Below are 26,816 nucleotides of genomic sequence, written 5' to 3'. Positions count from 1 at the left end.
GTGGAGGCACTATTTTTATGGTGCCAAATTTGAGATCATCTTTGATTAAGAGAGCATTAAGTGGATTTGCAATCAACCAGAGCTTAAAGGTAGAAAAGCTAGATGGGTTGAATTAATGCAAGAGTTTGATATACAATTGATATATCGAAAAGGAAAGTTCAATTTTGTAGCAGACTCACTTGGCCGAATGCCAATTGTTAATGAATTGAGTTTTACTCAATTTCAGAATGATTTCCTAGAGTCCTTAAAGGGAAAATGTGAGTTTGATCCTCACTTTTCTGAAATATGGAAAGCAATTAGAAATAGGGATCTAACTAATCAAGAGGCTTTCACTGAGGAGTCGCATGGAAATGGTGACCCACCGCAAGTTGGTGATAAAGGAATCAAGTGGAAAAAATATACTATTGAGGATGGCTACCTGCTCTACAAGGGTAGAGTATGGTTTTTGGATAATGATGACATTAGGCACCAAATTCTTTTTGAATGTCATGATAGTCTGAGTGCGACACCTGGGAATTCAAAAGGCATATGTGCTTCTGAAAAGGCAATTCTTTTGGCTTGGAACAGATAAGGATATCCAAAAATGCCAGGTCAATAAGGTTGAATGCCTTACGGTAGTAGGTCTCCTACACCTAGATCCCATCTGGAAAATGGGAAAGCATCTCCATGGATTTTATTGTGGGATTATGTAGGACACAGAGGGGGCACAACTCTGTGTGGGTAATTGTGGATCAGTTAACCAAGATGGCTCATTTTATTCCTATCAATGAGGATGTTAAAACTCCTGAATTAGCTAGGCTATTTATGGAGCATATTTATAGATTGTATGGGCTACCAGCCGGTATTATAGTGACCGGGATAGCAAATTTAACATCCATTTTTGGAGGGCTGTGTTTAAGAGGTTAGAAACTTCATTGAATATGAGCACCGTGGATCATCCATCCATAGAGTGATGGTCAAATTAAAAGAGTCAATCGGATCATTAAGGATATGCTTCAAGCATATGTAATAAATGGCAAACCAATTGGGAACAATATTTACCCATATTAGAATTTGCATATGATAGTGCCAAACATTTAGCTACAGGTTTTAGTCCATTCATGATGATGTATGGATTTCAACTAAGAGCCCCAATGGCAGTGGAACTCAAAAAAGAGAAAGTTCAAGCGGCCAAAGACTTTCTTGAAGATATGAATTAAATGCTTAAGCTAGATAAAGATAGCATAAGAAGAGCTCAGGATAGAGCATGAAGTCATGCAAATCCCCACAGTAGAAGGTTGGAGTTTGAAGTAAATGAGAAAGTCTACCTCAAGGTACTCGAATCCTCATAATCTCTAAAGATAGGTAAATGTCCAAAGTTGTTTCCTAGGTATTGTGGGACCATTCACAATACTTAAGAGAATAGGAGAACTTGCTTACATATTAGCCTTACCTGAGGGATGTAGAGTATATCCAGTTTTTCATGTTAGTAGGCTAAAGAGAAAATTAGGAGATGTTGATAATCTCATTGGAAATGAAGTCCTAGTTGAACTCATTGAACTTGCATCTTTTCTACATGAACCATATGGTAAGAAAAAGGAACGCGACATACAATATGGAAAGAATGTCTGGTTAAAAGGAAAGATAGACCTGAAGAGAGTTCAACATGGGAAAGGGTAAGCCATCTCTAGAGGAGGTTTCCCAATTTTGTTTTCAAGGACGTAAACCATTCTTAAGGGGAAGGGAATGTTACATCAACCATAATCCCAGAACCCTCTATTGTGGTTATGGTGACACAAGAAACCAGAGGGCTCGACAGTACTTGCAATAGTATGGAGTGCAATGTGAAGGCCCAAAGGGGGGCATAGAAACACTAAGGTCCATTATGGACACATGACACTTAGGTAGGTTACAAGTGGCAAGTGCTGGGCTTGGAGGGAGGATTCCAGAGGGAGCTAGTCGATACTAGATGGCTAGAGTAGAGGCAAACAAGCTCAAGTCAAAATCTGTGGTAGGGTGGTTTATGAAGTAGAGCCCTCCTTTGTTGTGGAAGGTGGCAGGGGTGGTTAATGAAGCAGAGCCCTCCTTTGTTGTGGAAGTCGTGACATTCCCCCTGGCCCTCATCCCTCGAGTAAGGGCAAGGGCCCAGCCTCCAACCTAGCACCTCCTTCAGAGTGTCAAGTGGGAGCCCCCCTATAGAAGACCTTGGCCTCACGTTCAGAGTCAGAGAGCAGAACGACCCAATTGTCGCAAGGTTCTGATTAGAAACTAAGACCCGAACGTCCCTTGTTGCGAGAGTTCTGGCTATTGGGGCCATGGAACTACTTAGACATTCTAGATTCCTATCCTTTGTCCCTTGAGCTGATAGTTCTGATTCTCCAGCCCCACAAGGGGGGATCTTTTGGTGTAATTGGATCCCGCACTCATCCCTTCTATGGAATGGAGTTTGCCTCCACAGGAGAGGAGAAGTGGACACTGGAGATGTTTGATGACATGATAGAGGAGCAGTTGTCCCACATGATGGTGAGTTGATGGGGCCATATGGGCTGGACTTGTGGCTTGCCCATGGATCGTTGACCTTCTTCTAGCTCAGTTTCACACACTAGAGAGATCGGGTGTAGAACTGGTGGTAGGAGTGATCTGGCTACCACAAGAAGCAAAGACCCATCCATCATAGCAGTACTAGATGCTACAGCCATGCATAGAGGCTACTAGGGAAGATTTTTATTTTATGATGTAGTGGGCTCAGAAGGTGGGAGTCGAGCTGGTGCTACCTTGGTCCATAAGCACAGGGACACACACTACTCCCCCTCCAAGCCCTAGTCAAAATTGCAGAAGTCCCAATTCCTAGAACAAGCTCCACACACAAGCGAGCTTTGCACTCCTCCTCATCATCCTCATGAGTTGGACAATGGTGAGTCATGGACTCCAAGATCGTGCATGTAGTCAACCATTATACCTGATTCTTGGCCAAGAGCTCTTGTGGCAGGTAGAGGTTGGTAGATCAGTTGACTTCCTCTTAATCTAGGAGCACATATTCATAGTAGCAGATATTGCACATCACCCACCATCTCCTCCCTAGTAGGGGACCCAAGGTCTGGTCCTCCACAATTGGTAGGACCAATGGGGTTTGCATCTCAGCCTTGTAGATAGTGTCCTTTAAGGTTTTTGACCAGGATAAGCTCATCACAAGCAGGGCAATATGAATGGGCCTTCATGTGGGAGGTCCTAGGATAGGGATCCTAAACGCCTACATACCAGATTGTCGGCATCACCAACTGACCTTTCGAAGACGGCTGACAAAGTGCCTCCCCAATGTAGGCTCATGGATTGTAGGAGGTGACTTTAACAATCTAGAGTTTGCAGAGGACAAATAGGAGGGGACCTCTTTCTCGGAGATGCCTATAGCAAAGAGTAGTACTTGGGAGCAATTTGTTTTTGCGATCAATGGTGGTAGAGATGCTAGAGGCAGATTTCACTAGGACTCAAGGTAGCCTACATTTCTCCTTTGGGTAGAGGAGACACGATGGGTTGCTAGAGTGCCTAGATCGTTTCTATGTTGGGGACAAGGCACTAAAGAGGGAGATTTACTAGCATCCTAATAGGTACCACGATGTCGTACCACTCTCCGATCATACTTCACTTAGAGCAACCTCGCCTGGATCTCCCCCTGAAGGGATATAGAGTGGCAGAGGATAGGGTGTTTGGCCGCTTGGGTAGAGTTTGGCATATTGATCTGGCCAAGCTCCTAGCCAATTCAAAGAGAGCAATTTGGCGGCTCTAGTTGTGGGAAGGCAGGCCTCTTAGGGACAATTAGGGACCTAGGAGAGTGGTACTAGCCAATGGGGTCAAGACACTCAGACAAGATGTTGAAGGTACCATTCTTTTCTTACACGACCCGCATTGGTAGACATGTCTAGCTTGAGGTAGCAGCATGGACCCCATCCAAGTAGCGGCATTGGCTGGAGCAAGAGGTTCCTAGGGATGTGCTCAGTCACTTTTGGCCATGACTATGGTCTAGCCTTCGGCCACGAAAGATCTCCTACCTCTTCTGGATGGTAGCCCATGGGGGATTATTGATGATCGGCCTTTTTGGAGCATATGAGGGTTGATAGCAGGTCTGCTTGCTTTGGAGGTAAAGATGATCCCACACTACCTTTGGAGCTTTTTAAAGGCACAGGGCATTTGAATGACGGCATTCTAGATTTTGACTAGGACATAGAGGATGTAGAGAGACTTTACATGGGGGATGGTGGCATGGCTCACAGAGGCATGCCATGCTTTTGCTATTGATCGGTATCACCAGCATACATGATTCATGGTGAGCAAGTCCTATAGATGGAGTTCCTTAATGTCGTACTGCCGTTATGCACGTGCCCATTGACATTACCAAAGGACAGTGTGTAGACAACAGTGGCCAGCATCATTGCCAGGAACATCTGGGCCACTCGTTCGAGTCAAGTGATGGGAGGGCAACAGGTTCAAATGGCTACACTAGTAGCCATTTGGCAGTAGGACATTCATCATCATTCTGTGCACTTGTTGGAAGCGCAGAGACCCAGGCTCGTGTGGTACTGCTGAGAGGTGGAAGCGTTTCTACAAGGCTTGGCCTGCAGGCATATTCTACACTCTTTTGGTGGGAGATATCCACTGGATGTACAAGCCTTGAACCTAGCTGTTTGCCCCTGCTCTAGATAGTCCCTAGGCAATGAGCTGCGACTTTCGGTAGGTTGGACTAGAACAGCCAAACTTTTCTCCTTCTATTTACCATCATCAACCCTAATTTGGGGTTTTTTCCTCGAGCATTAATAGAAGTTTCCTTTCTTTGAAAAAAAGATTGGAATTTCGGTGAAATTGCAATTTGGATGAGTATCCATGCATCTTCTAGGAGTTGTGATTTGGCTAAGGGAGTCGGTACCATTAGGGTGGTGGTGATTTGTCGTGTTCACAAGGTGCACATAGGTTGTGAATTGATGTAGGATGATACATAAAGATTGCGATTTGTAGATTTTTTAGGGGCACATCGGTTCATTTGTGCAAAAATTGGTGAGGACTCCTTCAATTTCAATGTAGAAGGATAGAGCAAGGAGAACCGATCATGTCCTTATATACAAACCTTGAATCATATTTGGATGAGGAAGACATGGCAAAAAATGGAATTTAGTGGAATTAAGTAGCAACATTTTATAAAGGATGAGAGTTGCTTATGAGATGAATACATTAGACAAACTAATGAAGCAACCTTGGGACGAAGGAGTTATGGCTTAATAAAGCTTCAACGGAGCTTGGGATAGCAAGAATGTTTTGGAGGAGCAAGAGAGTTGGGAATTTAGCATAGGTGCTAGCTGACAAGTTTTTATAAAAAGCTTCAAAAATCAAGCTTTTACCTACACTTATATTAGGGCCAGGTTTTGACAATTTCTCAAAGAGTTGGAAAATTTTGTATTTAACTATAAGCTGAGATGTCATTATCAATTTCACATACTCCCTAAAAACCTAATTTGTGATGATATCAAGCAAATCAATGATGCCTGTTTGATAAGATTCTCCTTAGACATTCAAAGAATTCCTATGTGGAAGGTAAGCTTGTTTTTTTTTTTTTGGGAAGCATAATGTTTTTATAAAAAAAACGATGAATTTCACTCATGTGGCGTGCCAAGAGAGAGAGAAGAAGAAGAAGAGAGAGAGAGAGAGAGAAGAAGGAGAAGAGAGAGAGAGAGAGAGAGGGGGGGGGGGGGAGAAAAGGTGAATGGTATTCAATGGGCCTTCCAAAAGTGTGTGTGAGAGAGAGAGAGAGAGAGAGAGAGAGAGAGAGAGAATTGGAAGAAGAAAGAGAGGGAATGATTGCAAGCCCAAAAAAATGGAAGAGGAGAGAGAGGGAATGAATGCAAGTCCAAAAAAGCACACCCAAATTTGAAAGAGTTGCTCTAAAGTCAACACACCAACCAATCAAGGAATTTGCCAAAAAAAAAACACATCTCGAAAATGCTAGAAATTATTTTTGGCATCTCAAAGCTGAACCTTCACTAAGGCTACCTAACGGTGGCCGGCCAAAAATCCATAACTTCATATTCGCGCATTCGTTCAACATGGGATTTGTTGCGCTATATTGTAATTTTGCGCTTGAGTTTAATTAGCAATGAAGATGTGCATTCTTGCTGCTCCATTTGTCTCTCCCTCACCCTTGACGATTGCCTTCTCTACATAGCTAATTCTTAGGCCTCCATTCTCGGGCGCCCCTGAATCTAAATTCTCACAATAGCCCTTTGGATAGCAACAGCGACGGTAAGGGCAGCGTGCAGACTTATGAGGTGCCCATTTCAGTTGATAGGGTCTACCCAAGTAGAGGCCTTTGAGGTAGGAGACCGACTTGGGATAGCATCTTCTCTTTCGAGCTCCATGACATCATCAAATCTATTGGTGATTCTACGTTTGATGATGATCCTAGAGGAGGATAGAGAAGGAGGGCATCAGCAGGGGATGTCGAGCAGGGAGGGTCGACGACAATGGTGATCAGCAGCAACAGCAGAGAATGGCGAGCAGGTGTGCAAGAAGCAGAGGGAGGAAAGGAGCAGCAATAGGGTCGAGGATTTAGGAGTGGCTATGGCAGAGGGCAATTTCAATCGCTTAGCGAAGTCATGATCATAGATTTTTATAGGAGCTTTGAGATCCATCTAGAAACATCTTTAATTTTTCGATACTACCTTAGGTTATGAGTCTTTCCTTTTCACCCCTCTTACTTCTCCTCCACAAACTAATGGATTTTTCTCTCTCATAGCCCCCCTATTCAAGTCAACTATGTTTTATTTTTTGGCCTGCCGTTAGGTAGCCTTAGTGAAGGTTCAACTTTGAGATGCCAAAAATAATTTTTAGCATTTTCAAGATGTGTTTTTTTTGGGCAAATTCCATGATTGGTTGGTGTGTTGACTTTAGAGCATCTCTTTCAAATTTGGGTGTGCTTTTTTTGGACCTTCATTCACTCCCTCTCTCTCCTCTTCCATTTTTTTGGAAGTGCATTCATTCCCTCTCTCTCCTCTTCCATTTCTTTCTCTCTCTCACTTTGGGCAAGCCCATTGAATATGATTCATCTTTTTCTCCCTCTCTCTCTCTCTCTCTCTCTCTCCCTCTCTCTCTCTCTCTCTCTCTCTCTCTCCTTCTCTCTCTCTTATCTTCTTCTTTTCTCTCTCTTGGCAGGCTACATGAATGAAATAGCCATCTTAGGTAGTCCAGCTAAAAAAAATAGCCATCTCAAGGGGAAAACGCCAGTGGCCTACTCTGCTAAAGTAGTACAAGAACATCACTAAAACCAAACAACAACATCGTGAAGGATACATCCCACCAGCTGGTCATGCCCAAATTCTGCACATTCTCCTTACATTCATTTAGCAATAGCAATAACCTCTACGCTAAGGGCAGCAACCCCCGAAACACCAGCTGATTTCTAACGGACCAAATCACCATTAACACAAAAGCTCGAAAGAACAACCAATAGCACACCAGCATTGAGGGGATCCGAATTGGTTCCCCAAACAAGGCAAGGCACCAGAGAAAAACCTCCCATCAAACCCACCATGTGAATAGTGCTCCTCGTCCTCCTCCAGAGTTCACGGACTACAAAGCACTTCCAAAACAAATGCTAGATCCTTTCCTGTGCCAGTCTACATAAAGCGCATAAAGGGTTTAGTTGCATCCATCTAGCTAATCTGCTTCTGACCGGGAGCCAACCCTGCATAATCTTCCACCAGAGGAATTTAAATTTTCTCGGGAGCGCACTCTTCCAGAGCTCAACAACTCGCACTCTCGACCAGGACTGAGACCTACGAATTTTTCAAACTGGGAAGGTAGGCTTGTTTGAAGAATTAAGTATCTATAAAATCCAGACCTTCAGTTCATCACATACTGGCTACAGTCTCTGATCAACAACGCCACATACTAGCCAGTGCAGGAAGCAGAAGAAGGTGTAGAGAGGGTGAACAAAAGGCAGATAAAGGTGAGCGCACAGGCGACAGACTTCATTTTGTAAAAAGTATGGGGATGCACTTTTAGAAGATGCTTTGCAATGTTCAAGCCTCAATGCTTCAACTGACGCTGCTGATGTCTTGATTGTCGCTCTGCTAAGTACTCCTATTACCAAACATCTATGCAATCCCACATGATTGTATACAAGAGCCCACATAGGAAAAGTGTGCTGAATGCAAAGCAGTTTCTAGTGAGGCGGGAGACTCCATGTGATCGTACTTCCTACGAAGCTCAATGCTGGATTATGATCCAGGCTCCAGGGGCGAGGAGTCGTATGTGAGATATTCTTATGTAATGCAAAAGCAGTACCAGATTGAATTATTTGGAGAAAGTGGGATGTTCGGTCAAATCATAGGCCCATAGTACAATTCTCCCAAGCCTCCCACGCTCTTTCTAATTCATTTTTTGGTAAAAACTCTTTTAGGAAGGCTTGTTCAAACTCAACCCAACACCTAGGAATTCTATCATTTTCTATGAGGCTCATCCACCATTTATAGACCTTGTTTCCAAGGGAAAGACTTGCTTCCATGGCTTGATTTTCAGGAGAGGTATTCCTGAGTTGATGGAAGTCTTGCCACTTTTGCAAGAACGTGTTAATTGCATCTTTATTGCGCTCCTTTTCTTCCCCATTGAAAATTGGCGGCTTCAAGTCCTTAAGAATATTAGAGGTTTCTCTGAGTCGAGAGGTGGACCTCTCAACTTGATTTGGAGGAGTCGAGTGATTTTTTTTTTCTAGGAGTTACCGATTGAGAATCGGCTAACTTGGTTATGGCTTCAGCTGGGATTTTCAATGTATCACTAATAGTTCCTAACTATGTTTCCATATTTTGATTACCTCCTGAGTTTCATTTTGTACCTCCTCATGTATTTCCTCTCCAGCTACAGGTTTTCCTTTCCTCACCGTTTCCTTGCTCTCCCTAATCATTTCATCTCTTTCTCGACTTGATATTTTTAAATGCGCGTTGTCCAAATTTTTATAAAGAAAAAAGCTTTATTGAGAGAAAAATATGATTGCCACTTCCCTGGTATTTCTTCGATGGCCTTGGATTTGTCTTCATGCTTTCGTTTGATTCACAAACTCTTCTTTCAATCCCACTCTCTCCGTTTCCCTCGATGTCAGACTCCGAATCCTCGCTTTTAATTATCTTTCCTTATTTATGGTGAGACTAGACTAGAGATATTTGAAGATAGAAAATGACCTTTAGAAGGTGGAAAGAAGGGCTATAAGACAAGGTAGCCTTTAAGACTTTGGAGAGAAGAGGGGTGAAAAAGGGCCCTAAGACCTTTGGAAAGAGGGGGTTAAAAGTTTGGAGGGGGGTATAAATGCCTTGTTGACGTGGCCTTTTCAAAGGTCTAAAGACCTTAGATGATGTGGCTTCTCTTCTTCTGTGCAAATCTGTACATTTTACGTCAAGCTCAATTGCTTCTTCACGTCACGGTTTCCTACGCCTTGTGATGCAGCCCATTCATCCATTCCTCTCTAGTCGTATGGCTTTTGTCTTCATGCGTTGCGTCTTCTTCGTCTTACGAGGAGGAATTCAAGAGTGCAGCGACGATGAAGATCGAAAGCATAAAAAGGCCCAACGAGTACATTTTGGGTATCGAGTAGTTGTGTCCTTTAGCGCTATCTTTTACTGCTTCTCTATCACTAGCCCAAAAACTCGCGTCATATTCCCTATGGAGCAGTCACAACAGCAGGCTTCGCTCACCGTTGCCGCTACCAGCCACAGCAAACCTTCGGCGTATTCACTTCTACAAACTACACAATGACCATCGAACACCCCTATAATTCTACGTTGCATGGCTCTGATATCAATGTCACCACTCCCACAACAAAGGAGGGCTCTGCTTCATTAACCACCCTGCCACGGATTTTGAACTGAGCCTGTTTGCCTCTACTCTGGCCTTCCTGTATCGACTTCCTTCAAGCTCCCTCTGGAATCCTCCCTCCAAGCCTAACACTTCCACTTGTAACCTACCTGAGTGCCATGTGTCCATAATGGACCTTAGTGTTTCTATGCCCTCCTTTGGGCCTTCACATTGCACTCCATACTATTGCAAGTGCTGTCGAGCCCTCTGGTTTCCCACTTCACCATAACCACACCAGACGCATCCGGGATAATGGTTGACATAACAGGGAGCACTGGAGCGGGAGGAAGCAAACCGCTCTGTTGAAGAGGGAGGAGCAGTGGGGGGGGGGGGGGAGGAGGGGAGCAGGGGATGAGGGTGATAACTTCAGAAGGGGCAAGAGGGGGGGGGGGGAGTGGAGGAGGGGGGTATAGGGAGGATCTGGAGGACGACAGGAAGGTGGAGGAGGAGTGGAAAGGGGCGAGGGATCTGGAGGGGGAGAAGGTTTAGTCGAAGACGAAGGTGCCTGCTTTTGTGACTGGTATGGGCGGCGTTGCTACGTCTCCTCCAGCTTCTAAGAGGGTCCCTTTGGGAGAGCGTCTGACACGTACACCTCTGGACTCTAATGTTGTGGCGGAGAATGTTTATCAACCTACTGATCACTCATGGGATCCAGTGCTGAAGTGAGGACCCTCTCTGTCTGCGGAGGGGAGCGACCTGTAGGTGAGTCCACTGAGATGCTCCTCTGACGAGGAGGAGGCTGACTCATGCTATAACCGTTCCTTTGCCCTGCGCCTGGTTCTTCGTCTCCGATTCTTTTGACTCCATTTGCTCGGCTTCTTCTTACCGACTACCGGGATCCACTTGCCCTTGGAGGGTGTCACCCAAGGTGTCTGTGACTACCGGGATCCACTTGCCCTTGGAGGGTGTCACCCAAGGTGTCTGTGACTCCTACTGGGGCTGCCTGGAAGCTCTCTAGACCTCCTCCTCCCGCATCTCTCTCTGTTGCAGGGAGGATCCCCTCTAGGATAGTCTTGGACTATGTGCCCCACCTATCGACAATGTAAACACTGTCTAGGGAGCCCCGACATCTCCACCCTCCCCCATCCAAGTGAAGCTGATGTAACGCGGGGCGCCTCCAACACTGTGCCAAAGTCCTCCCTATATCGAAGGTAGAATGGACCAGTACTCTTTCGAGAGCCCCAGAAAGTGGTGCGTCAATCGAAAAACGAGGTATATGATGCGTTGAATAATATCCTCCACAGCCAAGCCGCAGTACCAGGGGATAAGGTAGACCAAGTGTGACCCTAGGAAGATTAGACTCTGCTCCACAAGGGACTGGGGAGCTCAGCTGGAGCAGGAACACGCCCCTACCATAGATAGTGACCTCCTGAATGTGGTCACACTCTATGGCTAAACTCGCCTACAACCACTCTTGAATATACCTCCTCGAAGATGTCAAACCGACTGTCCGGCCTACCACTGCTCTGTCCTGAAGAGATTGAACTGCGTGCTAAACCTGCTGCTTGTTCGAGGGGGGGAGAGACAAATCTTAACAGCTCTGGTAGTCAAGGATGCTGGCTTGACCGAAAGGTCACCGTCAAGACTCTCCTCCCCACCAAACAAACACTAACGCTTTGTTGCCGAGAAGAAGGAAGAGAGGACAAAATGACCAACCTACAGGAATGCTGCAAACTGGAAGGACAACAAAACCAAGCTTGGCTTCTCAGCTAGTCACTTCCACAAACTTCAAAGCTGTCTCCCAATGGTCTGCTCTTGAAAGGATGCCTCAGGTCCGAGGTCAAACCTGAGGTGAAGGTTCTACAAAGACGTCAGGAGCCTCTCTCGAAGGCTGCCACGATGAATGGCCTCAATGGGAAAATCTCCTCCAATTTGCACCGGACTGTGAGCCCTCAGCCACCCTCCGTAAATGGGAGCACGTGGCTCCTTCAATTCCCGTGCGGCCTGAGCACACCCACGGGATGCCGTGGGCAGTACGGGACCTTGCAATTAGAGGGGGCGGCGCAAGGGTCACTGGCGGGGGCTGAGCCATCAGAGCGGGTCGTTGCAGCAAGCCTCGAATGGCGGGTCTTTAAGTCAGGCGGGCGTAGGCTGGTCGAACAGCGCAGGTCTTCCGGGAAAGGAGTAGACGGCTGAACGAGACCGAGAGAAGAGCCGGAGTGGAGTAATTCGTGAAGGAAGGAGAGACGAGAATCCCCAAATTCCAATCTAAACCACAATTTATACTTTTTGTTTAAGTTTCTCAAAGTGATGGTGGCTTGGATTTTCTAATTCTTGTGGGAATATTTGCATGCCTTTTCTCTTTAATGACAGTCATGTATTGAAAATTTAACGCAGATAGTTGTATATCATCTAGAAAAAATCATCAAGGTCTCAACTATAGTCCATAGCCGAGCATCTTGTCCCATAGTTTGCCACATGGGAAAGATTGTCCTCTTAATCAATCATGACTGAGACATTGGTTACACAGACAGTATTGTCCATTTTAGGATGTCATGGGAAAATTATCATGGTCTCAAGTATGGTCCATAGCTCATCATCTTGTCCCATAGTTTGCTGCAGAGCCAGATTGTCCTCTTTTTCATTTAGATTCACTTTCAATCTTCCATTATATTAGCTTCCAAGGTTGCATTAGGGACAAAATGCTTTCATGTATAGTGCAATGCTAACCTTAGTTTTAGTGGCTCACATTTTAATTTGAATGGTCATGACAACTTGTACAACGTGCACCGTCATGCAATGTGCATCATCCCAATACAAACACTGCATAATGGTGCACATTGCATTGCCATATGAAATTTTGTCCAACGTAAGATATGTTTCAATTTATTGGCCAAATGTTTCACTTAGGCGAAACTTTTGGCAACTTCTCTAGGCACACATATCTATGTGGGATGCCCTTCATTCTTGTATATATGTGTTGCACCTAGGAATTGTTAAGGTTTAAATTGTGTTAAGAAGTGTGCATGTTTACATGGAGATTTTACCACGTCTACGTAGATGTTAGACATCAAAACATAAGCTGCAGCATCCTTTTCATCCAATTGCACTGCATGTTGAAATGCTAGTCTTCCAACCTCAACATTACCCCACCTTCGACAAGCACCCAACACTGTATCCCACACCACAAGATCAGGATGGAAAGGCATCTTCTTCACCATCGCTACCGCCTCATCTAATCGGCCTACACGGCCAAGGAGATCAACAATTGCAGTGTGGTGCTCAATATTTGGAGTGATGCTATAGACTTGGCTCATGGCCTCAAAGTTCTTTATGCCCCTATCCACTAGACCAGTATGACTGCATAGAGTAAGAACAATAGAGAATGTGACCCCATTGGGCTTTATCCCTTCTCCTCTCATCCTCTCAAGAATATGGAAAACAATTTCACTTTCTCCTAGCTGGGCGTATCCTGTGGTAAGTGCATTCCACAAGACTACATCTCGCACTCGCAGCTTGTCAAACAATTCCTGTGCTTCTTCAAGCGAGCCACATTGGGCATACATATCCACCAAGGCATTGCCAACAAAAAGGTCTCTTTCCAGGCCCTTTCTTGCAATCTCTCTATGTACTTCTCGGCCTTTGTCTATGGCTCCAATGCTGCCACAAGCTTTCAAGATGCAAACAAATGTGACAGCATTTGGAGAAAGACCCTCTAGTTGCATCTGTTCAAGACAATTCAGTGCTTCTTCGCCAAAACCTTGGTCCGCATATCCTGCTATTAGTGCAGTCCACGAGACCTCATTTCGAACTGGTAGCTTGTCAAATGCTTCCTGTGCTTCTGGAAGCGAGCCACATTTGGCATACATATCAACCAAGGTGCTGCCAACAAAAAGATCTCTTTCCAGCCCCTTTCTGGCAACCTCGGCATGTATTTCTCGTCCTTCATCTATGGCTCCTATGTTGCCACAAGCTTTCAAACTGCAAGCAAATGTAACTGCGTTTGGAGCAAGACCCTGAAGTTGCATCTGTTCGAGACAGTTCAGCGCTTCCTCACCAAGCCCATGCTCAGCATATCCTGCCATTAATGCAGTCCACATAACCTCATTCTGAACTGGCAGCTTATTAAATGCCTCTTGAGCTTCTGCAAGGAAACCACATTTGGCATACATATCCACCAAGGAGCCCCCAACGAAGAGATCTCTTTCCAGCCCCTCTCTAGCAATCTCAGCATGTACTTCTCGGCCCTTGTCTATAGCTCCTGTGCTGCCACAAGCTTTCAAGATGCAACTAAATGTCACAGCATTTGGATAGAGTCCCTCCAGTTGCATCTGTTCAAGACAGTTCAGCACTTCCTCAACAAGCCCATGCTCGGCATAACCTGCTAATAATGCATTCCATGAAACCTCATTTCGAACTGGCAGCTTGTCAAATGCTTCCCATGCTTCAGCAAGCAAGCCACATTTCATATACATATCCACCACGGTGCTGCCTACAAAAAGATTTCTTTCAAGACCCTCTTTGGCAATCTTGCCATGTATTTCTCGGCCCTTGTCTATGGCTCCTATGCCGCCACAAGCTTTCAAGCTGCAAACAAATGTAACAGCGTTTGGAGAGAGACCCTCCCCTTGCATCTGTTCGAGACAGTCCAGCACTTCCTCACCAAGCCCATGATCAGCATACCCTGCCATTAGTGCATTCCATGAGACCTCATTTCGAACTGGCAGCTTATCAAAAGCCTCCTGTGCTTCTTCAAGCCAGCCACATTTGCCATACATATCCACCAAGGTGCTGCCAACAAAAAGATTCCTTTCCAGCCCCTCTATGGCAACATTGGCATGTATTTCTCGTCCCTTGTCTATGCCTCCAAAGCTCCCACAAGCTTTCAAGCTGCAAACAAATGTGACAGCGTTTGGAGAGAGACCCTCCAGTTGCATCTGCTCGAGACACTTCAGGGCTTCCTCACCAGGCCCATGCTCGGCATATCCTGCTATTAGTGCATTCCAAGAAACCTCATTTCGCAATGGCAGCTTATCAAATGCGTCCCATGCTTCTGCAAGTGAGCCACATTTGGCATACATGTCTACCAAGGTGTTGCCAACAAAGAGATCTCTTTCCAGTCCCTTTCTGGCAATCTCAGAGTGTATTTCTCGGCCTCTTTCTGCATCTTTTATCCTAGCACAAGCCTTCAGGATCGCTAGGAAGGTATACTTGCTGGGATGTATGTATTCCTCTTGCATTTTCTGGTAAAGGTTGAGGGCATGCTGCGATTCCCCATATTCAATATAACCGTTAATGAGAGAAGTCCAAGAATACACATTCCGATCAACCAACTTGTCGAAAACCTGCTGCGCATCGCAAATGCTTCCAACTTGGACCAACATTGGGACAAGGTAGTTCCCAAGAGATCTATGATCTTCCAGCCCACGTTTGCACATGTAAGCATATAAGCGCTTGGTATCAGCTAGATTTTTCAATGTTATGCATTTCTGCAAGATGCATGTAAGGTTCTGTACTGAAGGCAGGAGGGGCATCCGTTCCATAGAAGTGAGTGCCTCTTCCAAGCTGAGCGTTTCCCAGCGTCTTTTCTCGTGCAGTTCTTGTGCTGTAGACGCATTTACCTTCACTCCAGAACTGAAGACGGCCTTGCTGCACTCCTCCATCAAGCTACGGTCTTGTGCCTGACCAGTGGATGCTTTGACATTTCTCTCTAGCGCGTCTGTAATCCAACCTGGACTGTACCAGGAGTCTATCCATAGCAACTCCTTGGTAACCTTATGCTTGAAGTCTGGACATCTTTGATTTGTCTGTTGTGAGGGAGGATTCACAAGAGACTAATCAGACTAGCCAATCTACAGCTTTACGTGTGCAAATCATTGAATTCAGACTCGTGCATACTTACTTTGTTCTCTCGATTGTCCCACCATTGGGAAGGATCCCTGAAGTACTCCTTCCATAAGCGCTCGGTCACTGACCTACCTGCGGAGCACAACCACAAGAAAACCAATGGTGGGTTCGCTTGAAAACATCTTTTCCCCAATTGGGCACCCCTCTTTAACCCGTTAGATAGCTAAAATGCCCACGTAAAGACGGAGAAAAGTAATTGCCGTTGCTAAATACAGGAAAGGAAGGCAGTACTTGAACGCGACGACAGAGCTAAACTGTCCTCGGGGAAAGCCATAGGAGAATTAGTGCTTGATGGCCTGCGCTGATGAGCTGCCAACGAGTCGGAGGCTCGGTCTCCGCGTTGAAGAGAAACAGGGTCATGTGCAGGGTCATGTGTTTGGGCGACGATAGGGCAGTATAGTGTGGTTGCGTGAGATATATAACAGGGTTCTCTGCCTCCGGTCTTCATCATCAGCCACAGAATAACTCAAGCAGCTCGCAGGGAGAAAGTGCAAAGTGGAGCTTTTTGAAGCAGTATGCATATTTGTCAACAACCTGAATATCAGTTCACAATCTTAAAAGTTTACTTGCCATGAAAAATTTGCACATTTTAAAACCTTCTAAGGTTATGCTATGCTATACTTGTTCTTGGTAGTAGAGTACTTCTAAGTTCTCAAGTTCTCTTCTCTTCTCTTCTCTTCTCTATCTCTATCTCTATATCTGTAAAGGACAGGGGTACCACGTGGCGCATGGAGGGAAACTCTTCCTCCCTCGCTAGGGCACTCCATGTCGCAACAAAACCTATGGTAGTTTGGAATCTGTGGCAGGTCTGTAACAACGAAATGTATGGACCTACCCCGAAATTATAGGAAGATTTCAAATGCAGGCGCCAAGCTTTCCACCTGAAGAAGACCTAGAGTACATACTCCCGAATCATCGTGAGCAAAGGAGGAGAGTAGGACTAACGTAAGCCTTTGTTCCACGTCTCAATCAAAACGTAACTTTGTGCAGGGCCCAATTGCTAGAGAAGTGAGCAGCAATCGAGAGAGAGTAGCAATCAAAACAGAAGGAGAAGGAGCGGCAATCGTCAGTGCCAAGTGCGACTCTACGTTAATTTTTCTACTCTGTCATCGAATAGATGGAGCCATCGAATTGATGCGGTGACTCTAAAGAAAAGAGTGTAAATTACGTGAGAGAGTGCGCTGGGAAAAGTGCTGCTGTATATATAGAGAGGTGAAGTTGATTGAGGCCGGTCAGATTTCAGCGCAACTACAGTTTCCAGCATGGGTATCGAACGTTGTGCGCTCTTCCAAGGTGAGGACGCGGAGGTCTACAACCTGCTTCATGTTCTCATGAGTCGTCCTTGGTTTCGCTGGAACGCCATCTGCACCACACGAACAACCTTAGCGATCTAGTCGCACCTGCCATATTCTCTCTGTTGTCGTTATGCAATTAACAAAGCGTTTACCGACGGCCTGCAAAACGAACATGCAAAAAATGCTCATCAATTGTGCTCATGAGTCGATCTGAGGCCAAACAGTAGAAGAGAAATTGGCAGGCTACACTTCCATAAGTGATGGACTGCGGAAGATGCACAAAAATGTCTCACCAATGCTTTTCCTTCAAAGAAACACTGATCTTCGAGTTTGAAAGGCGCCAAGTCGGAATCAAGTCTTATAAGTGCAAAAGGTTTCTTCTTCAGCGCACGGTCGAGCAAACGGAATGATTAGAGCATTTGCCAATATTGTGATAAGAACGTGTTCCTTGATTTCGGTAGGGCAAACTGAATGAATGGGTAGGCAAGGCGAAGACCATGAAACGATTTCCTAACATTTTCACATGCTCCACGTGTCATTCGTCTATTTCGTCATTCTACAAGCTTTCATGCCTACATTTACAAAAGGACCAAAAAGTCGTTTGATAAATCGACTAATCTAACACGAGCCCAAACTACCTCCAAGGGAATGACAAACCGCAAACCCTGAAATATGACAAGGAGGAGCCCTGATGAAAAAGTAGAAGAGACGAGCAATCGGACGTGAGGAACCCAAGTCGAGAAATCTAAGTTGCAAGAACTGTTGTAGCCAAGAAGCAGAACAAAGTTAACGTTAAGGGGTTTGATGTTCTCGGAACCATAAACAATACGTCCAAGGATACAGAGTGAGTTCTTTTTACATTAAAATGAAGGTGGTGGGTAATATTTACACGCAACTAGAGGTAACATGCAGCCCAAAATAGTATTCAAATTATTGTATGCTGTTTGACTGAATTGGCATTGTGTTGTAGCTGTTTGTTTCATGTGGTGTCGCCATTGCTCGATTGCGGTTGATTTTTTAGTATTCGAGTGAGCATTCCTCTTCTTCGGACGATCATTTTCTGGTATTTTTCTTATTAGAATTAGCACAGGCTGCATAGTTGCCGTTGCTATTTGCCATACTATGTAAGAAAAGCTAGAAGTCTGCCCAGGGCACTAAAGGGCTTGGGTCCATTAAAGGTGTCATTGTAAATTAAGTTGATGCTCACTATGAAAAAGTGTGCTTGCCCGTGGGAGCACTCATAGGATCTAGATTGAGAATGCCTTCCTTTTAAACCATTCCCACACCTACCATGCTAGCAAAGACTGGTGGCAATTAGATAAGATGGCAAATGAAGTAATTGAATGAGAGCTTGCAATTTTAAATAAAGAAAAAATAGGAGCAGCCTAGCTCAAGTTTTTAGAAGTGTAAGAAACATTAAGAGGGAATGCTCCATTGAGCTCTCAATAGACACTTGATGAAGGATTAGTCCTCTATTGTAACATGCAATCGAAGACTCTTAGGATTGCAAGAACATCTCCATGTTTGATGTAGCAGTAAACCCAAGATACACATTTATGCAATATTCCACCAGTTCAATCAGTCCTTTTACATTTTGGTATTAGATATGTTGAATGGTATGAGAATTGTAGAGCAGATGGGAATTCGCAACTTTCATAGATGTAGTTCTCACGGTTGGAATTAGCGCCTCCATTTGTGGATTTCGAAAGAGAGAGAGAAAGAGAGAGATAGAGAATGCATAAAGCTTAGTATTTTGTTTTTTCATTTGGTTATTTTATTATAGAGACTTCCATTTGAATGTCATCAACCCATTGGTTGTTTACTATATCTATTCTATTTCTCCTATAAGAAATAGAATACATATATGTATGTACACATATGTAAATGAGAGAGAGAGAGGGGGGGGGGGGGAAGCACTAAAGATGTATGAAAATGAGCACATTCATAAAAAATAGAGATGTTTTGTTTTGGATGCAATTGTGAAGAGGCTTCTGTAAATACATATGCATGGACTATCTCCATCAATGAGAGCAAGATAAAGGTCATTGTTGAACTCCCCCCTCCTACTAATGCAAAGGGTGTCCAACGATTCATGGGACATGTCGGTTTTTATAGGAGATTTATCTTTGAGTATGCTCACATAGCCCGGCCACTGTATCATCTATTGATCATTTTCATATGGACCGAGGAATGTTAACACTCTTTTGACCGACTCATGAAAGCACTTATGTCAGCACCCATTCTACAAGTTCCCAATTGGGAACTGATGTTTGATGTGCAAATGAAGAGCTGCAAGGATGACATACAATAAGGGAGATGAACAAAAGTCAACGAAGCCATATACTAGGGATGACAGTAGGCGGGGGTGCGAGGGCATTGAAACTAAGTTGAAATAGGGGAGGTTGAGGGTTGGAAACACATGAACTGATACATTTGCGAATAGGATCCAGAGGGATCTCAATAGATACAGGGCGCTGTGTAGCCCAAAAATCTATGGCGAATCGGTGATGCCTTCCACCCAGTCAACCATACCCACGTCGAAAGAGATCATAGTAGTTGCAAGCAAGAGATGAGCATTCGCAAAACTTTCATCTACTCTTCTTTTCATCCAAAGTTCTTCCCATTTCTCATGCAAGGGATGAGCAACCTTGAACGACTTCTTTTTTAGAATTCACCTAAAAGCGAGTCATAGGTTTTGCCTCATCTTGGATGCAGTCAGATAGATTGGCAAAGCGGAGCCTTTCTTGCAATTCAGGTGGGCTCTCGCAAATACACCTAGGTTGGGGTAACTTCATTGATGATTATTATGAGACAACTTTAAGCTTGATAGGAAATCTATTGATGGGGATAATCCCTCAAAGTCAATGGTGGACAATAGACTTCGAAGATTGTTCGTCAATAGATTATCTTCATCACTAGGGAAGTCACTTCCATTAAAAAATGACCTTCAACAATAGGAAAGTCACTGTCATAAGGAAGCAATTTAGGATGACATAGTGTCCACGAATTGTGGAGCTTGGCATTGCAGGATCTAAGGTATACTAGAACATCCTTCTCTACTTTCCATGCACTTTTTTCTTCTACACAAGATTGAGAGGAATATGCTCCTATATAATAAGGCCTATTTCTTGACTACTTTCCCATTTTTGCCAACTATACTCCATTGAGGCTGATTTATAAGGTGTCGTCACCAGTGAGTTAAAATTTCCTTGAAGTTGTCCACCATTGCTCAATCATGAGTTAAGATCTGTTTGAAGAAATGAAGAGAGAGAGACTTCTTGAAAAAATTCTTTGCATGTTGTATTGTAGGGACTCCTGTCCAGTTCATATCCATACGCACTCTTCATACCACTAGTACCTCCCTCTCGCCCTCCATTACTCGAGGTTGGACCGCCTTTTTGTGTGTGTGTGTGTGTGTGTGTGTGTGTGAGAGAGAGAGAGAGAGAGAGAGAGAGAGAGAGAGAGAGCTTATTCAATTGTATTCTGCATCTTTACTTTAAAAATCTTGATGTGTAAGTGATGAATGACATGTGATTTTTAAATGCACGCAAAGAATTTGAAAGATAAAATAGGATGTACATGGAAAGAAGATCATATGTTTTAATTTTCACTCTCACATGTGTGTGCACGTGCACATATACACACACACACATAACACACGTTACACTAAAAGAGAACATCAATACACAAATGCAACTCAAAAACAAAGCTTTTGACTCTTCTGAACCATCCACCAAATGGTCAATTTAATCAACGTGATATTGGTGCACTTAATTACGTGTAGTCCAAAATGTGGCAAAATGTGAGCATGGCATAATAACATATGTATGTATTAATTATATGTATATAGATGTTAACCTCTCTCTCTCTCTCTCTCTCTCTCTCTCTCTCTCTCTCTCTCTCTCTCTCTCTCTCTCTCTCTCTCTCTCTCTCTCTCACACACACACACACACACACACACACACACACACACACACACAAACACATAGACATACATGCATGCACGTGTGCGCGCACACATACACACACATGTACATGTGTATGTACGTACATACATATGTATATATGTATGTATGTATGTATGTATGTATGTATATGTGTGTGTGTGTGTAGAGGAATCCACGTGCTAATTTGTATGTGCGTATGTACACACACACACACACACACACACACACACACACACACACATAGACACACATAGATCAATAAATAAAGTCACGTACTCACGCACCTATAGTGTAGGGTACTTCAAAAAACTTTGTAGTTCAAAGAATGGTGCTTCCCTCATACTCAAGTTGCTAGAAAACCAAGGGGAGAGCTACGTCTAAACATGTGCACATAGGTAAACAATAATTCACTTTGTTTTGTACGTAGTGGTAGAAATGGCCTCGAACGATGTTCCAAATGCAAAAGATATTGGAGAGGTAGATCTTGATGTTGTGGTATCGTCAATTCATCAACGATGTGATCTACATACAATGAAACATCTTGCAAGAGCAGGGCCTTCCACTTGCTCAGTGAGGCACTCAGCTACGCGCCTTTCTAATTCCACTACTGCTATTGCAAGGCATATGAAGTGCTTTCGTGGGCGACAAAGCCTTCATCCATTGAGAAGACTGGCAAGCGTAGGGGCCTTGGCTTGGAAAACTAGGCATGCAACTACGTGCTAGTCTTCAGCAAGCATTGTAAAGCAGTTAAATTCCATTCACAATATGTGTGCACACAATAGAGTTGTTAATGAACTGAATAATCGATACTTGGTCACCTTATGGAGTGAGATTCACTCTACTGGCGGTGGATTAATTAGAGAAGATGTAAGGACATCCACCAATACTCTCACTGCAAGGATTGCATGGATTGAGAATGGCGTGAAGGCCACGAATGAATACACACAAAATCTTCTTGGAAGAGATGGACAAGGTCCAATTGTTTGTGACAATGGATGTAGGGTACAAATCGACATCTTGAAGGAACAAGTGGAAATGTTACACATTGAAGTGGCAACATTCAAAGTCAACTTAAATTGGTTGACAGCTATAATGACGAGGATGAGTCGCAAGCTTGACCACATTGTGACCCCTCGCAGGTGAATTGCTGTTATAAATTTTGCATTTATGCTTCTGATGGACCTAATATCTTTTCGTACTATTTTCATGAATTATTTTCTTTAAATTACTTTGTGGGGTACACCTTCTCTACGTCATATCCAAAGTTTTGTTTTTTCTTCTTGAAAATAAGAATAACATTTTCATCTATACATATGTGATAATATTTGGATGTACATCCTTCGACTATGCACCCGGCTATAGATACATGAATGCGAACATGTAAACATTGACAAAGACAAAAATATCAAGATACCATATATACGTGTGTCTGTGTGTGTGTGTTAATGTATTTATCTATCTATCTATCTATCTATCTATCTATCTGTCTGTCTATCTGTCTATCTATGTGTCTATATATATATATATATATATATATAGAGAGAGAGAGAGATAGGTAGAGCTATCTATCTATCTAGCTATCTATCTATCTGTCTCTCTCTCTCTCTCTCTCTCTCTATATATATATATATATATATATATGTATCTGTCTGTCTGTTTATATATATATATATATATATATATATATATATATATAGAGAGAGAGAGAGAGAGAGAGACAAACAGATAGATAGATAGATAGAGCTATATATATACATATACATATATATATATACATATACATATACATATACATATATATATACATATGCATATACATATATACATATACATATACATATACATATATATATACATATGCATATACATATATATATATATACATATACATATACATATATATATACATATATATATACACATATACATATACATATACATATACATATACATATACATATACATATATATATATACATATACATACACACACACACACATACACACACACACACACACATATATATATATATACACACATATACATATAAATACATAGAGAGAGAGAGAGAGAGAGAGAGAAAGAGGAAGAACAAGACGTATATAGTTGTGTCCACCGTTACAAGAGATGGTGGGACGTACTTCAAATTCGTTACATTGTGAGAGGGTAAGAAGATTGCACTTAACACGTAGGGCACGTCGTGATTTTGCAAGACAAAGAACCATGCACAAAATACAAGCTAATGGGATTCAAAATTTAAGTCGAAGGATGCAATTGGATGCAACTAAGGCTCAAAGACGTTGCCATGCAAGACATCACACTTTTGCCGACATTGCTATAGTTTCCCATGGTGCAATGGGTTGCCTCTCTATTCTATATCTATTTCCCATATGAGACACCCATCTATGTTTCCATTGGTATTTTGTGCTAGTACTATTCACTCACTTGGACCTATGAACCACTTATGTAGTTTTTGTCATGCCCAGTTATGGAAGCAAGAAACAAGAACAGATATGCAACAAGTAGTGGGAAAACATTGGTGTGATGTTGGGCTTGTGTCATTGTTGCCTTTACAAGAACCACCTGAGATTTTGAAAGTTTTATTACATGGGAATGACACTACAAGCAGATCATTCAAGAAAAACATAAGAACGTACAATACTGTGATGGCTTTTGTCTCATTACTTTCCCAAATTGATGGGATGTTTTTTGGGGATAGAGGTATACATAGCTTTTGGGTACATGGTAGTGTGTACCATCTTGTGGGTAGTTTGCTTCATGATGATACTAGGCAAGAGATTCCACGTTTTGCACAGTTATATGTATATGACATAGAGCATGAGTTGGAGAACCACGAGTGTGTGCGAGGAGCGAGTTTTTTGAGTGAGTTTTGGAGCAAGTTTTCTTTAGCAACCAATGTGTTTTGTTCCACCTATTCCACTTATAACATCTCTTTCTCTCTCTCTCTCTCTCTCTCTCTCTCTCCTCTTTTTTGTCGTGATTATTTATCTTCTTTTTCTACTAGTTTGGGTAAATTCTTTGGGTCAAAGATGCTTCCAAAGGAGAGCTAGCATGCACAAAATTATACTAGAGATGTAAATGAGCTCATTTGATGTATTTTGATCGTTTTGATACTAAACATGACTATATTTGGACATTTTTAGCAAAAGTTGTAAAATTCTTTTAAAGCCCAAATTGGCATCTAGAGGAGGGCGCCGGCGCCCTCCTCTGGATGCCAATTTGGGCTTTTCTCTCTCTCTCTCTCTCTCTCTCTCCTCGCCAGTTTGGGCTAACAAAAGTTTCTCAACTTTTGCTAGAAATGTTTAAACTTAGTCATGTTTGGTATCAAAATGATTGGAAACAAGTGGTTTACGACTTTGCAATTCACATGCTTTGAAAGTGACAGTTGATTGGAATGTTGTTTGGATTGTTGTTCTCAGGTGCCTCTTCCATTTAGTAAAAGAGAAAAGGATATCAGAGATGCTTAAACAATGTAAGGAGTGGAGGAAAATTGCAACTCCCACATTTTGGAATATATTCATAAAAAAGAATGTAATTTTTATTAGAAAGAGAATGGTATATGCTTCATTGAATTGTTGTATGAGAGAGATATGACCAAAATTCAAGTGCACTTTTCTTTAAGTCATTATGAGAATAGAAGAAGGCATCATACAATTTAAGACTCCGACTGTTTACAGTGGATGAATCTTATTACTATAATGCTCATGCTTTGGAGAGTTATCTTGCCTTCCAATTCTACATTTTTACTTTTACTTACATGAAATTTGCAAGAGTGTGATTGACTCTATTGATTGTGACTGAATTATAAGGAACCCATGGCATGTATACATGATGCACATAGGAACTATTATCTATGTTGAGTTGAGTAGAATGCTTTATAAACCAAGTATGTAATAACTATCATACAAGACTCACAAGTCCCCTTGCGATGTTGGTAGGTTTATGGATGAAGTAGAAATATGGTTTACATGCAATCAATGTGAGTCCCTATCACATCAACTCATAGTAATCTTATTTCAATCACAAATCATACTATGAGTTATTAATTTAGGTGACTACATTCTAACTAGTTGATTAATAGGGCTAGTAGATACATACTACTGTATCTAGTCCCAATCTTGACCAAGTTATATTGGGTTAACAAGTAAATATTTTACTCAAAACTTTCGGTGCACTTAGAGACAAGATGGGTGAAGTTGCTAGTTTGAGTAGGACATGAATCGATAGATCAGTATCAAGAAGGGAGGGAGAAAACAAGTGCTAATGAAGTAAAGTCATAGTAAACTTATTATTGTACGTATGTCAAATTGTTTTTGTACTCAATTTGAGGATTCTGCCTTAATACTACTAACAAGATAAATCATAGAGGGTTAGCTTTATTTAATGTTTCTTGTAGCCAAATGATCATCTATTTGGGGGACTATTTAGACATCCAAGGCTAATAATAGACGTTTGGCATATAGAAAATATGGATTGAGGGTGAAGTTTCCAAGTCGAGCAAGTTGGGATTCAAATTACTATTTATGCAATGCAAAATGGGGAGAAAGCATGAGTAGGGCATGCCAATTTCTATGATTTGGAGGTGCCTAAGTTTTGATAATGAATATTGAGGCTACAAAAACCTCAAACATAAAAGTTTTCATGTATCCATTAATTGAAATTTTATAGCTCTTTGAGCTTACATGTAAAAAGAAAGTGTTTAGATGTCCTTTTTACAAAGAAGGCTTTATAATCTTTTGGTAACATACCAAAGTAAAGTGGAAGAAGTTTGGACTTAGGCTTGCCTAGAGAGGAAGTCTAGAGAGGACAAAAAGATTATTAGAAAGAACACCATTTCTTTTAAGAGGAATGTTCTCAAAGCAAAGGATGAAATGTTTACAATAAATGTGTGACTCGTTGTTGAGGATGGTGTTAATTGCACCATACCTTAAGGATATTAGGGGCAAACCCTAACCCTAAGGGGTTCTCATGTATATGTTCACGATTATATTCAGTACAACATAGTGTACAAGTAGCTATATTGTGCACTCTCTCTCTCTCTCTCTCTCTCTCTCTCTCTCTCTCTCTCTCTCTCTCTATCATGGTATCAGAGCACCAAGTGCACTCAAGCCTTTTTTTCATGTCAAGGCACCCAACCCTCCTTATGCGAGGCATTCTCTGATCTTTGTAAGAAAGTTTTCCGTTAGAGAAAGCACAAGCCCTTGTTCCATAAAGGCATGAAAGCCCTTGTTCTATCAAGGCATAAGCCCTTTGTTTGTGGCATCTTCTTCATCCTATCAAGCTCTTCATGCCAAGCTCATTCTCCTCTCCATTTTTAATTCAAGAAGCTAAACATTCTGCCTTGTGAAGCTTGAGATATGATTGTTTAGCTCTCTATGTGTTTAGAGACGTTTAATCATAAGAGAGGTTCAATCTCTGGTTTCTTTGAGAGAGGGTTTGTAAGGTTTCATGAGGTTTTGTAAGTAGGGTTGAAAGAGTTCTTGTAGCCATTTGGGGTTTCTCCCCTTGTTGGTTCTCTGGCTACTCTCACTCTACACCCTACAAGCTCCTAACAGTAGCAAGGAGAAGGCCTTCTTATCAAGCATTGGAAGCAATCTCGACTCTTTAGTTTTAAACAATAGACTATCCACCTCCTACAATGCAGCACGGCTCTAATCAACAAGCCACAGACAAGCGGGTCACAAGTTCTACACTTAGCCACCATGACCATCTATAATGAGCCTTCCAACTCTCAACAACACCCATGTCTCCAATATCTAAAGCTTCAATGCTTCCTACAAGCGGCCAAAGCGTCAGTGCAACATCGGCTCCTATCTCGTGGATAGATTTCAAGAGCAT

At 42.7% G+C, this 26,816-nt stretch overlaps 1 protein-coding gene across 1 annotated transcript; it reads right to left on the bottom strand.

Annotated features, from left to right (window-relative positions):
• Window positions 1–12,803: 12,803 nt before the first annotated feature.
• On the bottom strand, window positions 12,804–16,220 carry LOC147898262 (pentatricopeptide repeat-containing protein At2g39620-like). Its single transcript, XM_087379641.1, has 3 exons — window positions 15,946–16,220; window positions 15,710–15,786; window positions 12,804–15,614 (listed from the first exon to the last, which is right to left on the bottom strand). The coding sequence occupies exons 1-3, from the start codon at window positions 16,163–16,165 to the stop codon at window positions 12,804–12,806; spliced, it is 3,108 nt and encodes a 1,035-aa protein (XP_087235767.1). The 5' UTR covers window positions 16,166–16,220.
• Window positions 16,221–26,816: the final 10,596 nt, after the last annotated feature.

Source organism: Dipteris shenzhenensis, chromosome 9 (assembly GCF_047967505.1).
Source record: "Dipteris shenzhenensis isolate YYH24624 ecotype China chromosome 9, Dip_SZ_1.0, whole genome shotgun sequence".
NCBI classification, from domain to species: Eukaryota; Viridiplantae; Streptophyta; class Polypodiopsida; order Gleicheniales; family Dipteridaceae; genus Dipteris; species Dipteris shenzhenensis.
This window is presented reverse-complemented; position numbering and strand designations above follow the sequence as displayed.